General features: G+C 45.9%; 1 protein-coding gene across 1 annotated transcript in view; it reads left to right on the forward strand.

Annotated features, from left to right (window-relative positions):
* Positions 1-17,955, forward strand: part of kiaa1217 (KIAA1217 ortholog) — a 94,257-nt gene that overhangs the window by 59,677 nt on the left and 16,625 nt on the right. The window contains 4 exon segments of the mRNA XM_030397897.1: positions 6,966-7,161; positions 10,447-10,645; positions 11,659-11,752; positions 16,206-17,065. Coding sequence (XP_030253757.1) covers positions 6,966-7,161; positions 10,447-10,645; positions 11,659-11,752; positions 16,206-17,065 — 1,349 coding nt within the window.

A 17,955-nucleotide genomic window follows, 5' to 3' on the forward strand; every position in this document is an offset into this window, starting at 1 on the left:
ATCTCTGAAAGGTCATCTGGGGATTTGGATGAGGGGATTAGAGTAGGAATGCATCAGAGGGAGGGAGGGAGAGAGGGATGTGGCGGCAATGAATGGGAATGGATGACTAGGGGATTTTGATATAATGTCATTAAGGCTAGGGGAGACAAAGGATGATGGTCGGTCCACAGACAGCATGCGGACCGGGCGCTGACTGGTTGATTGACAGGGGCTTTATGATTCAAAGTTGAGCAGAACTGCAGTGGCACGGGGTTTTTTCGACTCACACAGGTGTTTTTAATGAACTCCGGTAGGTCTGCGCCTGCTTTATGAACTTCTAATGTTGTGGAAAAACCTTTTAGACTGAAAGGGAGGACGGTAGCGATGCGGTGTGTTTCTCAAGGACACAAGTAAAAAGCATCTAACTTAAATTTGACACCGCATTCAGCCAGCCAGGCTCAGTGTTCAAAGTGGAATCATATAGGGGCGGGCAATCTAATAATTTCAGATCTCGAGCAATGTTGAAAGCGTCCACAATCCACTTTTCAGGCGAATCCTGGAGACTGTGGTATTTAACCAACTATTTAAGGAGACACATTATGCTCTCTCTCCATGTTCATAATTTTATTTTGGATCACTGCTAGAATAGGTTTGCATGCTTTAATGCTCAAAAAACACATCAGTTTTCTCAACAGGTTCAGTGCAGCAGCACCGTATCCCCCCCTCTGTCTGGGACCCAGCCTCCTCTGATTGGTCAGCTCGCACACGCCTGAGCCAGCACCGCTCAACGTGTCTCCGGTCGGCTCCGTCCCATTTTCAGCTTCCACTTAGCTTTGCTTTTACTTGTGAATAAGACGCATATTCTGCAAATGTGTGCAGTGTGATGTCATGAAGTCATGGAATTAAAGGAGGGACTACTGACGAGGCATGTCAGGCACTACAGGAGCAGCGTTTTCTGTGGGAGAGACCTTTAGAGCTTTTACATGCGCATAGAACTTATAAAACAAACTGAAGGACAGGAACAAATTAAAAAAGCATAATAGGGTTAGTAGTATTAGGTCCTCGTTATTGGCTGGTAATCAAATTCGAGGTCTCATAATCGTGTCTGGAAGGAAAAAAATGTGATCATGCATCCGTAGATTTAATAGGTTGTGATAATGTTTTGCGCCCACTCCTAGAATAACATGTCAGAATGAGACCAAGGTTGAGTAAGGGGTTAACAGGCTGCAGAGCCACCGTCCTCTTGTTTATGTGTTTGCCATGCAGATCAGGCCAGGTAATTACAGTTAGCTCTGTATCCGCTCCCCAGAGCAAGGGCCAAATTAGCATCTTAAGTGGAAAGCTGTGCTCACAACACCGGAGTTTGTGTTTAAAGCCACGCGAGCCTCCGCCTCCACTCGCATGTTTATATTGTTTCCCATCTGCAGTGTTGAATGAGGAACTGAAACTTTTTGCGTGCGTGTGTGTGTGCGTGTCTGCTCTGTTTGTGTATAAAAGGAGACGATGCAGTCGCGTCCCGGTTGTAGATAGTGTAGAAAGTCTCCCCACAAAAGTTGTCTTTGTCTTCTTGGCCCGACTTGTGAAACGCCTGCGTATCTGCCGTCACAGTGAGGCGAACAAGATCAAAATGACTGCAGGTAGAGATACAGAATGCCCCTCTTTTTTGAAGGTGAAAGCCAGAGTGTGTTATGAGACCGCAATTATAACCCTGACTATGCTGATTATATAAGAGAGTAGGCACCAATCAGCGGGCCTTGTGTAGGCTGACAGCAGGTGTGGCGAATGGCGCTTTTTCCGAGGCTGCGTCTGTACTTAAATCTCCATGAGTGACACAGCGGGCTCCTGGTGGGAGCTGCCATTATTCTTAACAATCGTGATTTACTTTAATCGCCCCATCTCGGCTCTGCATGTCAGTCCGTCCGTCAGGAGGTAAGACGGGGGGCCACATGATATAACATAATCGCTCCTGCTCGGTGAAATCATGCGACATTTGCGCCTCCAGCTCGAAGCTGCTCTAATATTAGCGGTGGAGAGCGTCTACAATACAGTACACGCTCTCCAGGTGCAGATAAGCTGAGAAGTAAATGTAAAGGACTGTGTAGCACATGTAAAAGCACTCACCTATGAAATTTTACATGTATTTTGGCAACGCGGACACACACAAAAACAGACCCGAGCTCCCTTTTCGCGATGACAGCATGCTGTGTGTCGGACCACTGTTGCATAAACATTTTCAGGATGTCCTGGGTTCGGGTCAGATTTTCTGGAACAATGGCCTGACTCACTCATGCACGCACTCTGTCTCTCTTTATATCCCCTGTTCTCCCTCTGTTGAACACACAAAACACAGCAGACAGCGCACATTTGAACAACTTCGCGTCTTTCACGTGTTCACGTGCCAGCGCGGTCGCTCGCCTCATCGTCGCGTGTCCACATTACAGTACGTCAGACAGCTATTTAACATAAAGCTGCTGCGAGCGGTTGTCAAGACAGCGAGAAAGCTCAAGATGCACAATGTGGTGACTTTTGTGAGCTATAGTGCATTACGGCCCAGGGAAAAGGGTTTTTGCTTCAACAGCTACACACGAGCATTCAAATGAGGCAAGTTACGCTGAGTTATTTCTAGACCTGCTCCGACATACTCGAATCAGGGTGAATATTTGACACTGGCATTGGCGAAAGCACTTCACAGACAACCCACCCTCTTTGTAGTACAGACTTCTTTTTTTTTTTTTTTTTTTTTTGACACCTTCAAGATCTGTTTTCAAGACACGTTCCTTCACAACAGGCTCTTTTCACGACTTTATAGCTTGTCATATTCCCGTGTATAACCTAATGCCGGCGTCTCGGTTTCACATCCATCACGGCTGTCAGAGCAAATGTGGCGAACAGTGGGAGTCGCTGCTGAAAAGGCAGAATCACGGGGCTGTATGCTTTTGACTGGAGCGGGGGAAATCGCTGGTGTGGAATGCGCGATAGGTGTGAGCGGGTTGGAGCAGGTTTTTTTTTTTTTTCTACGGCGCTAATCAGAGGTTGGCCTGCGGTTTTCACATCTGCAGCCCGAAGCGGGAAGTGGTTAGCCCGAGACAGGAAGTGGCTTTTGATGCGAGGCGGTGTCATGTGTAGCCGCTTGCCAGAACGATGATCTCCGCGTGCATGCATGAGAAGAAGGGGAGGCGAGAGGAGACGAGTTCATCCAGGCTAAATTGTTGACCTTTGGAGGGACACCTCATCTGTCAGATGTGGACTGGTGTGGAGTGGTTTTAACTTAATTACCCTCTTTCCACAGGGAGGCAGAAGGTCTCATTTGCAATTGTCTTCACGTTTATAATGTGACTGCTTCTGCTTTAACCATCTTTTTACTCCCGCGCAATTCTTTTCCAGCTGTCACATTGTGTCTGTGGTAACATTTTCACGAGATCTGGCATAAAGTTGAAAGCAAGACTATAAATTAGCATACTTAAAGCGAGACTACATGACCTTTAAAAAGAAGAAATGACCCAATCTTCTTGTTAAATTAAAACATTTTTGCTTAATCAGCAGCTTTATCACCCTTTGGGATAAGACACTATAGTCTTATTTCCAGTATTTTGTGGCAGCAAATGTTAGCAAACCTAACAGTGCGTTACTGTTGTGCAGGTTGAGTTAGCTAGTTTAATGACTTGTGCTGAAGTTACGCAACATTTTAGCATATTTTAGCCCTTACCTGGTTTTATCTCTACAATAATTAGGTTTGCAGGCACTTCAGTGGATTCATCTTGTGAGATTTCAATGATTGAATTTGTATATCTGTCCAGTAAAAGTGAAGTTGGAGCCAGGAGAAGGTTAGCGTAGCTTAGCGAAAAGACTAGACAGCAAGCCTGTCTCTATGAGTGATGCTTTACACCAAAATCAGAGCGGAGGTGTCCAAAGTAGCAGTGCGTCCTTTTTGTATGAATTAATGAACTGTTCAACTGTAAGAAAAACACAAAAAAAAATGAAATACTTTACAATTAAATAATAACAAATACGGGGGAGCAGATTAGCAGAGTGACCGCTGACTGCTGCTAACTAGCTGTCGTTATCTAGTTAGCACAGTTATCCCTGCAGCTAGCGGCAGTAGCATGCTAACTTACTTAGATAGCACAATACAGAGGTATCATAACGTCATAACCGTATTTTCCTCACATTGTGTTGATCATTTTATTTCCATATCTGTATGGGACAATTTTCCAAAATGTCCCATTCCTTTAAACTTTTATTCAGTATCTAATGGTAAAGCTGGGGAAAATTCAACATTACTGCAGGCTGTGTTGATTTACAGTGAAATCAGACTACTATATGTAGATTTTTTACTAGATGATTTTGTGTAATTCTTTTACAAATTTACGTTCCCGAAAGTATTGCTTCCAGCCAGTTGTGATACAAAACCGACTAAACTTTAATCATAAAGTTTCTCAAACTTATGTTGTGTCTAGATTTCAGTAACATACTGCAGCTCAGCCTCATCTGATGAGGAACAAAACCCCATAAAAGTCATAAAACACAGTTAAGTTTGAATGCAGATTCCTCCTCCTCCACCTCCTTCACCTCCTCCTCCTCTTTGGTATTTTAGAAAATATTGTGTTACACTGCCAGGCCACTCTGACATGATTACTACCTACAGGTGACGGAGGAAGCCAATATGATTCAACATTCCTAAGGGTGACACAGTAGCACATGAGAAGTCAGCACAGCGGCGTGGGAGGGCCGCTTTGGACCCTCCGCCACTGAATACGCTCATAAATCATTCAGTATCCGGATTAAATTCCCCGACACATGTCTGGTTTCAGGTGACACGTCAACTCCGCGCGACCCTTCTGTTTTCAAAAGGTGACCATCAACGTGTATTAACAGTACGGGGGCACATTTTCAGTCATGTATTTTTAATCCGCGGGTGTTGCAACCTAAGCGTGTTTTAATGGAATTACGGGAGATGAGTGATGGCTCAGCAGCTTTTTTTTTTTCGCCCGCCGCGTGAAGGTGCATCCCACAAATGTTGGCACACTTTGACTCAGCGAATATCACACAAGGATGAGTGGAAATGCTCCAGGGAAGCTGTATAATTTTGATGATGGCAATTAATGTGATTACGGAAATTATTAAGTGGTGGGGGGGTTTCCGGGATTTTCTGTGTCAGCGCCCGTTGAGCTGGTGATGGTGAGTATCTCTCTGCTCTCAGATTGTGTTGAAGACACCTTTCGCATCTGTGCTTTCCCTTTTAGCCTCTTTTCACTCCTCTTTCCTCCACTTTGGAGATTGATTTGTTTCCATGGCACCTCTGTTTTGTTTTTTCATGACCATTTCTTTTTCCATCTCAACCTCCCACTGGCATTTCTTAGCCATTTGCTTTGTGTTTTTTCTCCTCCTCTTCTCTTTTTCTCCCGTCAGTCTTTACAGGGCATGCTCTCCTCCCTCCACTCTGAGCTTGACATTCAGAGGTACTTGATGAAAATCCAATTGCCCCACACAGTTAGTCAGCCTCTTTTTTTATCTTATCTGCATCATGACATTGTGTGAGTAAGTGTGTGTGTGTGTGTGTGTGTGTGTGTGTGTGTCGTGGTCATGTTTGCATCCTCACTAACATCGGCTGTGCGACCGCGTTCTCAAACCCTCGTGCTCCCCCAGTGTCACTTAGCGGCTGCCAGGTTCAACCAATTCTGGCCATGAAAGCTCCCACAAATGTCAACTGCACTTAATATAAAACGCTCAAATTCTTTATTTGCCCGTACATGTGTGTGTGAGAGAGCAGCAGCGCGTGCATGCAGGTGTGTTCAAGATAACCCGGTCAACCTGGCGTCGTGTCTCCACGGCACCGCTCGTCTGCCAACGAAGAAGAGCTTTTTCATAAAGAGCCCAGTGTTCACTGACCCCTCAGTTTTAGTCCCACCTTGTCCCAGTGGAACGGATCCCTTTACAGCACCACACAATAGCTCAATGGGCTCTGTAGTCGAGTCACACATCGTCTTATTGTGGCTATGGTCTGAGGGATGCCACGTCATGCGGATCAGATTACAGAGTAGCCAACTGATCTTAAAAGTTCTGATGACACGGGTCTCGATCCTCAATCAGTGGCTAAAGGGATTTTTTTTTTCCGGGGTTCTATTTCATCTCTTTTCATGTGTCATCACGCAGGGTTTGAACTATTTGAAAACTTCTGTTTGTATCATTATTAAATCAGACTTCGGCTCATGCAGGTGCATGAAAAGTTGAGACTCCTGTAGTACGATTAGAGGCTCACTCGAAATCGAGAGCCGTGATGCGCTTGCAAGACGGTACCGAGCAGCGTTGGATGTGTCAGCATGTATCAGTGACGTGCAGTTTCAACACTTCCATGCGCCGCTGCATGACGGCAGTTCTTTGGTTTGTTTAGCTGTCGCGCTGGCATCGAGCTCAAAGTCAACATCAAAGCAGCTTTTTTCTAGCTTGCCAGAGCATGAGAGGAAATGTTATTTTCGAACTCCACCAACTGCATCATATATTAAAGGAATTATCCTGTTATCTCGGTTCTAAAAGCTCCTCTATCCACAGGAAAAAGCTCCTGAAGTGTTTAAAACACCTCGTCAGTAGCCCCGCCTTTCATTCCGTGACTTCACTATGTCAAACATTTGCATAATGTCGATATTCACAGTAGAATTGAAGCTAACTGGAGGTTGAAAACATAACAGAGCCGACCCGAGACATGGTTAGTGGTGCTGGCTCGAGCGTGTGTGAGCTGACCAATCAGAGCAGGCAGCGTACTCGGGAGGGGGCTCTTAAAGAGACAGAAGCTAAAACAGAGCATCTCAGATCAAATGTTAACCTATTCTGACCCACAATAAAACAATAATGTTTGAAAATGAGCATGGTATGTCTCCTTTAAAGAGTGCGCTTGATATTCCTGGAAGATTGTTGGCTCACACTCGTGCATGCACACAATGTGTCCATGGTCTCCCCCTTAACATGTTTTCATGTGCCTCCCCCTCCAGAGCAGAAGCCCAAAGCACGGCCCTAGTCCGCAACCCGGCGTCGGCGACCAGGTCGACCACCTATCCCTGGCCTCCCTGGAGTCACTGGACACCATGTCTGACGTGGACGCGCCCACGGGATTCACCCGCGGCACCCGGGTCCGTGCCAGCCTGCCGGTGGTGCGATCCACCAACCAGACGAAGGACCGCTCACTAGGTAGGATGTGTCGAGTCTGTTGAAGAGAAAATCTTTATTGGATTAGACATTTTCCTTGTTGGTGACCTCCAACTATGTTTCAGTTTGTTTCTCAAAATCACCAGACTGGCAGAGAAATTCTTGTACCTGCTCTGTCAAAAACTTGAGAATTATGGCTCCATCTTGAATCTTAAATTGACCTTTTGAGCAGACGGAGGTGAAAATAAATTGACACTAATCCTCTGTGATAACCTCATTTTGCAGCTCTTTTAGCATAATCTTGGACAAACTTCAGAACTCTCCGAACCAAACCGCGATCTCCCCATTTTCACCTTGTCCAAATCTCCTCCTCTCGCTCCATCCGTCCTCTCCTCTTCTCCCTCCTCTCTCCACCTCCGCTCACAAGCTCCTTTTTGTAATTAAATGCATTCCCTCTGTAGTGAAAGATTAGCGAATCCATCCACAATATGCCATCGTGTTATTGACAGGATTAGAAGTGGGTCGTCTTATCAACGCGCGTGGCGCTTCATTTGCATCCATGCGCAGGAAACGCTGTAAGTTGTGCAGAATTAGGTTGCCGCATCAGGGTGACAGTGCTAGAAAGAGTTTCACAACTCCCCAAACAAAGTCTCTAGTCTGTAAGTTTTTTTTTTAAGGGAATAGTCTTCAAAGGTAACTCAAAAACTCAGCAAGGCATCTGCAGCTTGGATAATAGCAACGCGTCTGTGTGGCACGCCTTTTGACCAAAGTGAAAATGAATGAAACTATACGTTGCCGCCTGTTTTTTCCACACTGCCAGCGGTGCCTCTTGCTTTTTTCTCGTAGAGCAGAAATGCAAAACAAGAAGAAAAACACTTTGAAATATGCTTCACAAGGCATGCATGCATACACACACACACACACACACACACACACACACACACAACCTCCATCTCTCTTTTGCAAAAACACCAGGACAAAGCATTATGACAGTGGGGGGTGATGGTGTGATGAAAGGGGAGGAGAGAAAAGGGGGCACCTCTTAACTACAGTGTCCCTCCCACAGTCTTTCACACATACACACACTCACACGCACACATACACAAGCACACACACTTCGGCGGGTCCCAACGGACATTCAGGGCTTCTTTTTTGGGGCATCGGCTCGTGCTGCAGGAGTCGATTGCGTGGTCTTTTCCAGAGAATCAGCAGAAAGCAGGAAATCCTTAAAACCCCTAATGTGAGTATCGGGTTTCATCTGATCGTCGGATCAAGCGTATTGTATTCCGAGTCATTTATTCTGTGGCTGTAATGTAGTATTTATCTGCTTTCTTGTCGCAATTCAAAACTTTATGATGCTATCAACGGCTTCAGAATGCAATGCTTTTTCCCCCGGTTTTGAAACTTTTGCGTCTCACCGGAGGAATGTGGAAAAAACGTTTTAAAGTGCAGACAGTCTGCAGCGCTGTGCCCATTTGGTCAGGAAACCCACTGGCCATTTGCTTCCAATCCTGAGTGAAACCAGGAATGTAACACGACTCTTTGTTTCGAACCGAGCTCCTCAACTCCGCCGCAGCAAATAAATCTGACGCTGAAGAATTCAAAACTTCATAATGCACGCTCGGATCAATGGCGCTTTGTCATCAAGCGCGTTTCGCATTAAATGCTAACATCTGGATGAGAACTAGCCGACTGTTAACATAACAGCTCTCGGGGGAAAGATGAACGTATTCTGCAAATGGGCACTTTGTTAAGTTACTGCTACCCAGAAAACCCAGACAGAGCAGAGAGAGCAGTGATAGACTCAGCAATTTTGTTTCCTGGATTTGCCCCCTCTCTCTGTCTCGCTCTGTCTCGTGGAGCATGTAGGATCTTGTATAATATTTCACCAACATCTGGTAGCTTTTACTGGCTCTGCCCTTTTATGGGGTTACACCAACTCAAACCATACCGTCTTCCCTTAAAAGCGGCTATTTTCAGGGCACAAATGTGCAAGCAACAAAGCAAGCCTCTAATGAAATGTGACGTATCGGTAATTAGCATAATAAGAAGAGAAGCACATGTTTGCTCTTTGTCTTAAAGTGATATCGTGGCTACAGGTCGCCCCTATAAAAATCAGTGCCAGGCTGTTTGGAAGCAATGAATCCGAGAATAGAAACAGAAGTGCGTAATTCTCTTCTCCCTGGCATTGTTTACACAAGGGCACTGTGGGCGGTTCCATAAGTTTGGTGGAGGGAGACATCTGTTTTTCTAAAGCACAGTGCAGAAGCCCCACCCAGGGTTCAGAGGTTCAGGCTTTGGTCTGTTTGATGCACAACTTGTTCTGGTACACCCGGAGCACGCACCCCCAGCCTCTGCCCCAGTTCACGTTCTAAATATCAGCTATCTGGAATAAAAGGGCACGATGAGCAGCAACATGAAGAGGAGCTGAGTGGCAGGTTTTGTGCAACACTGCTCGTCTTACAAGAATGCTCAGGGTAAACACACACCACAGACAAATTATCAGTTCAAAGTCTCTGAAGTCCTTTTTGGCAACAATAGATGGTGAGCGTTCATTAGCCCGATTCAGAAGTTGAAAGCTGATCTCCTAACCCACAAATGGACAGTAAAGGACAGTTTACAATCCACATCTTCAGGAACTAAAGAGACGGCTTGTTGGTATAAAACATCAGTAGGAAAATGTGTTTTATGCTCATTTCAGGCTCATAATTTAATTTTGGGTGGCTAGTAGAATACTTTCACATGCTAACACATCAGTTATCTTTTACTGTCCAGTGCTGCAGTGTCTGAAACGCTCTGTTTTCTCTCCTGTCTCTTTAAGCAACTCCTTCCCCCTCCCCCTCCTCCTCCCCCACCCGTCTCCTCTGATTGGTCAGCTCACACGTGCCTGACCCAGCACTGCTAACAACAACAGAGCAGCCGTGCTAAATTAATTATCGCGCTGCCAAACTAGCCGCTAGGCATGAATTATACAGTGTGACTCTGTGGTGTGATGTCACAAAGTCACGTAATTAAAGGTGGGAACACTGACGAGGCGTTTCAGGAGCAGTGTTTCCTGTGGGAAAGAGCAGCTTCTGCTGGTGCGGACTTTGACATTTTTTAACATTTTGAGATACTCTACACGCACGAAAAAGCACAATAAGTCTCCTTTAACTAATTAATTGATTATCAGTTTAGTTGTCGGTTAATGTTAGGACACAGAACTTCATTGGCATCTGAGAAAACATACACGTTATAACCCAGGAGAACATGTGCCTGTCTTAGGTAGGAAAGACTTGAATTGATCGAGTTTTCTAATCACGCTGCCCTCCTGCATTCTGTCTGCAGGTGTGCTGTACCTGCAATACGGGGACGAGACCAAACAGATCCGCATGCCTAACGAGGTCACCAGCATCGACACTGTCAGGGCTCTGTTCGTTAGTGCCTTCCCGCAGCAGCTCACCATGAAGATGTTGGAGTCGCCCAGCGTCGCCGTCTACGTCAAGGACGACATGAGGAACATGTACTATGAGCTCAGCGATGTCAGGTAAAGATGCACGTTTGTTTGTGTGTGTGTGTGATAAACTTGGATACAGTGATACAGCGTTAACAAGGGCATCCAAGGTTTATTATTCAAAAGGTCTTTTCCTTTGTCCCTGCCTGAGAACTTCCTGTTTAAAACTTATGCTGCACAGGAAATGTCACTGGCCAGGAAAACTTCTCGCTTCCCTTCACCCTCATGCTGAAATTTAATAGAAAGAAAGTTATTCGACAGTGAAGCCCTGTGGCAGAATGTCTATAATGTATACCCAAACAAACTACAGAGCACTCTTGAGAGACTCCCATGACTTTCCTGCCTGTTGTCCTCTCCGCTCTGGTAAAAGTTTGACTCCAGCATTGCGAGCTTTTTACACTTTTTGAGGTCCTTTTATGCTTTCAGAGTGTGGCTTCCAAAGTACTGTGTGCTGGGTTTTTGCGTATCATTTACAAGCACTCGGGAAACACACATACAAGCTCGCTGCTTTTTTCTTGTTTCCCCATACCTTCCTGGTTTGGTATTCACCAGCATGTCTTATCAATAATACAGCAGATTCAATCTGCCGAGACCGTATTCAGACATCTGTTCACGTTGGGATTTCAGATAAAAACATAACTCTTGAAGACACAAGCAACTTTGCCCTGTTGTCTCAAGAGTTTACTGCTCGAGTGCAATGTGTACTTTGTGACTAACACTTTTATCAGGGCTGTAAAAAAAAGTCTTGTGATGCCTTGAGGTTGGTGTCCAGGGTGCAGTCAGAGAGCGAGACCAGCCAAAGAACGAACGGATCCGCTCTCTGTTTATGTAGTCGAGCCACATTTCAGCCCGGCATTAGCATATGTTTTTATAGACCTTAGAGATTTCGAGGAAATGTCATACAACAGAGGACTGTCAGAGCCTCTGTCAGGGTACGTACCCTTGGCAGGGCTGCTGAGGAGATCCAGGCTGAGGCAGGAAAGGCCGCTGTCAGACGGCGATATCTGGGCTGTCTATTTACCACAGGACACCTCTTCCTCCTACAGGAGCATCACGGATCACTCCTGCCTGAAGGTCTACCACAAAGATCCAGCACAAGCGTTCAGCCATGGGCCAAGGCCTGCAAACGGGGATGCCAGGGTGAGTACTCCACCAACACTGATGCAGGTAAAAATGAATGTCTCGATAAGAAAACCAGACCTATTGCAGATAGAATCGTAAGCCCAGCCCCATATCCTGTTTGCAGTTGAGGGAAGGAATGTCCCCCTGCCTCCTCCTAATCTGTTTAGAGGGGGTCTCATATTGTTCTCCGGATTGGGCCTCTCCTGTACGCTCCAGTGCAGCTCGCTTTAGGGACAATTGCAAATCTCAGGACTATTTTCCTCCCCCAATATCGGCCCTAATCTCTTCCCCTTGTTCTGATTCCGGCATGTTTGTTTCCCGCTGATGTAACGAAACTTAAGCCCCAGAGAGCCGTTTCCTCAAACGTTTCCTCCTCAAATCCACCCCTCTAATCCGCCTGACCCTTTATCTAACCCGCCGCTCCTCTACGCCCCGCCGCAGATTTTTTTTTAGGTGTGCCGTCGCGATACTGCAAAAATTACATTAACCTTAGCCATAATCCCATTGCCGCATACCGTATGTGTCAACGTAAGTGTGAAGCGAAATTGATAACGTTTAAAGGAATGACGAGGCACACATGATGACGGTTTAAGGAGTCTCGGTTCAGATGGCGGGATGACTTTCGGGGTGCGACGGGAACTCTTTATATTCTCCGCTCCTGGCGGGAGAGTTGCTCCGGCCGGCTCTCTGTGACGGGGTCCTTCAAGGGGAAGTGAGCAAAAGATCATTTGAGGGGGAGAAGATGGCAAAAAAGATTCAACTTAGAAAGTGGAAGGGGGATTTAAAAGTGCAGACTGTTTAAGGGAAGGGGAGTTTTTTTTTTTCTCAACCCCAAAACTGCCCATATTAGAGCTCTGGCATTTGCTGACACAGCAGGATTTAAAAAAAATACAACTGTCCTGCATGAACTGTAACGCATTAAGCAAAGAGAAGCATGGCAATTTTTTTACAAAGGGCTTCTTGTGCAAACATTGTGAAACCTAAGTACGGAGCAGAGATGTCAGGAATAGTTCTGTTACTGTTTAACCGCGCTGCAGTCGACACAGAAAAGAAGATTGGACGTGGTTGCGGGGGCGTGGAGGCCAATAAAAGAGATTAGTTATGAGACATTTGTTGCTTTACTCCCAAGAATTTGCATTCCTGTGACAATATTATGGCAAGTTTTAACACTCGGAACCGTGGACTCCTGTTGAAAGCAGTGTCTTTATCCGTGTCAGCTGTAAAGCTCAGTCTGGAGATTTTTTTTTTGTTTGCTTTGTTCGCCGTTTTAAAGAATGCTCGAGACAAAGAAAGTCTTTCTAGTTTTAGTTTTTTTTTGTCTTGGCAAACCTCTTTTAATAATGAAACAGAAAACCCTGCCACTCAAAGCAAAAGGCCAAACACTACAAACTAATGAGCCGTACACCTGTTCAAACACTTTCATGGGGGGGAGGTATACCTCACATCTGTTCGGGCTATTGAGTGTCCTCCTCCTCCTCGCAGGAATGCCAGCCCCGGGATCAGATTAGAAGTATCATCTGCTGTTACCTCTGTTATTGATCGAAGCTTTCTGGTCAAATAGAGCTGTCTCTGGTTATGAAAACATCTCACCCTGTCCGTCTGTAATTGATTTAAGGTAACAGATGTACACAGTGACAGATAAGGAACTCATATGCAGCGGATTGTGCGAGTAAAGAGGTATTTTCCTGGATGTGAAGCGCCTCCTTTGTCATGTGTCATCGGATGAAGAGGCAGAAAAATGTTTTGAAATATTACTCTGTACTTGTGTGAGGGATTGTGCACACAGCACTGCTTTGTATTCATAGAATAGTCAATAGTGGCTGTCAGAAGTGATGTTGTGTACACACAGCTGAAGGAGATATTTTGCAAACAGAGGTTCACTTACTGTATTGGCGAACAATCTGCTCAGTCTTAATTCAGTTTGCCTTGTTCTTTCTCACAATTATCATAATTAGCAGCGTCTTTCTTTCTTCTTTTTGACATCGTTGCGAAGACGGCAGCAGCGTACATCCGGCCGTAGAGCCAGCTAGTTAAATGTTGACACACTTCCACACGAACGCTGCAGCGCGGCTCCTCTTTTATCTGTTTAGCTTGGCTGCTTCTGAGGCTCTGCAGTTTGTGAATCACTTCAGGAACCCTCTCCATCTCCAGCATGGCGAGAGATCCCCGCGACTTAGTGCGCTCCTACCAGACACGCTCGCCCTGTCGTTATTGGAAGCTTAAGAGCGCGGTGGAGAGGGAGACAGAGCGCGCGAGTCAAACTCAAACCAAATGTTCCTCAGCACGGCCTCTCGTCCGTCTGACACGGTCGCTCATGTGTTTGTTTTCCAAGCCTTTACTCCTCTGTTTTGTCTCAAAGCAGTAACTCATAAGCAGGTTTTACGGAGACATCCAGGCCGTCTTTATAAAGTCGGTGAATTTTGAGGATGTTTTAAGTCTTCAGAAGGGGTAACATCTGTTTGGGATTGACAAGCGATGCCTTTTTGGCCCAAATTGTTCTTATAAGGCTGTGTTGGAATTGGCAGAGCCCAGAGAAATTCCCCTCACAAGAGGGCAACTTTTCTTATTATGTGTGGAGGCACCTCGGATAGTGAAAGTCATTAGAGTTTGATGATTGTCTGCAGTGGCTCCGTGCGTCTTAAGATTTCCTATCATGTGTGTTGCCGGTCAGACTTGTTGCTGACATATTTATGGGCTGTGTCTGCTTTCACTGTCGGCAAGTTTCTTTCTTTCTTTTTTTTCCCTTCCCTTTTGTTATCACAGCCAAGCCTGAGCCCTTTGTTACTTTGCACTTTGAGCAGTTGTTGTTTTCCAGTCCGTACACACACACACACACACACACACACCTATTTCACACACAGTTGTCATACCCACTTTATTGCCTCCTTCACTGCATTAGTCTGCATCGGCAGCAGGGCAACAAAATAAATAAAGACAACGCTGAGAAAAGCACAGTGTCAATACTTCACCCTGAAGTCTTTACAAGAACTTTGCATTAGGTTTTGACTTGTCCTCATCCGTAGGTGTTACCCGTGACTCATACCTGGAAGGAACAATAGCTTTTTTGTTTGACGGGGACGGCAATTCAGACAGGAAGAAAGATGAACTGAAATCAACCCTGCATGTGACACTCCCCCGCACAGCGCTATCATACCGAGCACATCACACACGGGTTCTCTCACTGTTTACACTGTATTCCGGTTATGCTTGTTAGCGCAGGGAAATGTTTACTTCTATGGAAGTGAACCCGAGGTTGGAATAAATAAACTCACTATATGGTTTCTCATGTTCAAAGCTGGCATAGTTTCCATCGCTGCATTTATGAATCTGCGGGTTTGAACTCAAACTAGGCCTCGTCTGTTGATAATAGTGAGGAAATGTTTGCCATCAACGGCAAAGTTCGTGATTGTACCCAAAAATCAGAATTACCTCAAGCTTCTGTTAGCCACCATTAGCCATCTCCAGGTTGTATTTTTCATTGTAAAAGTCAGACTGTGTTATTTCCTCTTTACAAAGTTACTGTCTCTCTTTAAGTACGCTTTCAATATGGAAGAACAGGAAGTAGGTTAATGCAAAGATTCAACAAAAAGCTAACTGTGAAGAAATATGAAACGACAGTGGCTCATATTTACAGTGAAACTTGTCAAACTTGACACAGCAGGTGGTTCGCCACATCAACCAGACTTCCATTTACTTCCACTGTGTACTTTTAACCTCTTAGTTTGTAGTTCTACCACCTTTGGCCTCAGCACTCATTTCTTTTAACCCAGAAAGCCACTCTGGTGAGATGAGGTTACGCTTATTGTACATCAGCCTGCAAGGGGTCCTTGATGGGTTTTTTGGGCTGAAGAACGGCAGCCCACATTACCCGACTGTGTAAACAGACTATGCCAGACAGATCTTGTTGCAAATTAACCAAGTGCCCTCATGCCCTGAAGGTGCACGTGCTTCACAGACAGACCACAATCTCATCTCCAGGAGAGCAGTCACAGTTTGTTTTGAAAGTTGTAAAAAAAAAAGTAAATCAGCCACCATAATAAAACTATCTTTCCACCCAGAGAAATAATCTCATGTTGATTTATTGTCACATTGTTTCACAGAAACCTTTTGGGTATTTAACATCCAGTAGTCAATTGCTGTACTGTGTACCCGGGAATGGTGGCCTTGCAAGTAACTATCTTCTGCTCCTGGAAAAGTTGCTGATGGTCTATTTTCTTTGAAAAACAACAGTGTAAACTGAGCTACACGAATGTTTTTATTTCAAGGGTAACTTCAGTCCAGGAATACAGGATATATACAAAATAAACAGTATCCTAAGCCCTCAAGCGAGCAGAAATATGCAGTCTGGTTTATTGACCAAATTGAGAGATTTTTTTTGTTGTACTTTTTATGCATTATTTGCAGTAATGACCTCAAGTTTTTATGATTTTAGGCTATAATATCATGTTTATGTTTTTATGCTCTTTTCCAGATGCACAGCGAGATGGTGCATGCCGGTCGTGACGGCCCGCACCCTCTGAGACAGCCCCCGCTACACCACCCCATTCAGGGAGCATTACCCCCAAGTCCCCACTCCATGCCCCCGTCCCCCTCCAGAATCCCCTTTGGCCCGCGACAGGGCTCTATACCTGGGAGCGCTACGATCCCAAGGGACCGAGTGTCTACCGCAAATCCTCAGGCCCGCTCCAACTCGCCCTGTCCCAGTGCTATCCTGGAGAGACGGGATGTCAAGCCAGATGAGGACTTGGGCGGTAAAAGCCACAGTCTAACCAGGGGAAATGAGGGGTTGTATGCAGACCCGTATTTGCTCCAAGAGGGCAGAATGACCATAGCCACGGCCCACGGACCACACCCCAACCCCGGGCTTGATGGTTCAGATCATGGCATTGGCGGATTTCACCGTGCCTCCATCCGCTCCACAAGCTCTTACGGCAGCCCGACAGACACTATGGATCACCCCTCGCTCTACAGGCAGAAGTCTAGAAACAGCCAGCTGCCTACTTTGGGCTCCAAGACTCCTCCTCCATCCCCTCACCGGATGGCTGAGATACGGATGATTGACATCCACGGCGGCCCTCCTCATGGCGGGCCTCCTCATGGCGGCCCCCCTCATGGCGGTCCTCCTCATGGCGGTCCTCCTCATGGCGGGCCTCCTCATGGCATGCCACCTCATGCCGTTCCCATGGAGAGAGGCTCACCTGTGCGCCAGTCCTTCAGGAAGGAGGAAGTGGCGGGGACCAAGCCCCGGAGCAACATGGGATCACCTGTGGTTGCAGACCTCCAGGGTCACCTTCAGGGGCCCATCCCACCTGTCAATGACCATCAGACACGGTAAGCACCACGGGGACCGGATGGATCATAAAATGGGTTGGCGGGCTGTCAAAATGAGGATTAAGATATTGCATGGGAGCATGGACTAACTCTGCATCCCAGTTTCACCCTAACCATGAGCTGCTGGTTCTGACCTCCATCATCCATGACTGAAGGCAAGAATATAACCTCTCACTGTCTTGAGTGTCGATAGCTGCACATTACGACCAGCACATGATTATGCATCAGTTTGGTTTGTGTATCCAACCGGTTCTGCTTATCTGACCATTGTTTTCACAGTCTCTGTTCAAGCTCTGGAGCTTACAGTTTTGATTATTATAGAGTGTGGAGACCCAGACATAGCTACCACCACTGAAACAGGATAGTATCTGGAGACCCCATTAACCCACTGTATATTTTTCCCTCAGTCTGCGACTATTGTTCTAACAACAATCCCCCCGTCGAGTCTGTTCAGTTTGGATAATCCAGCAGACATTTTGGTACCTGGGTTAGGTTTTTCTACTCTGACTGAGAGCACATAAACATAGACAGCGACGGCCACTTAGCCAGGCAAACGTGGTTTTAGAGGCTACATGTGTACCCAGGAAAACCAAAGAAAATATTGACCAGGTTGAATAAGTATTTGAAATGGCCCAATCAGTCAAAAAGATCAGGCCGGACCACCTGGGCAGCCCACAACCTCCATTAAAAAATGCCCTGGGAATCTGGGTAAAGAGAGAGGAATTTGAATGGGAAAGTACTGTACTTAACTTTCAATATAAACACAGTCCCTACACTCAGCGCTCTGGAGCTGTCATAGATTTATTAGTGGGAAATATGCTGTATGAACCTTCTGTTGGACATCGTTGTGTTCACATAGACCATGTGTCTGTCTATTGTCTGTAGCACAG

Source organism: Sparus aurata, chromosome 19, assembly GCF_900880675.1.
Source record: "Sparus aurata chromosome 19, fSpaAur1.1, whole genome shotgun sequence".
Taxonomy (NCBI): domain Eukaryota; kingdom Metazoa; phylum Chordata; class Actinopteri; order Spariformes; family Sparidae; genus Sparus; species Sparus aurata.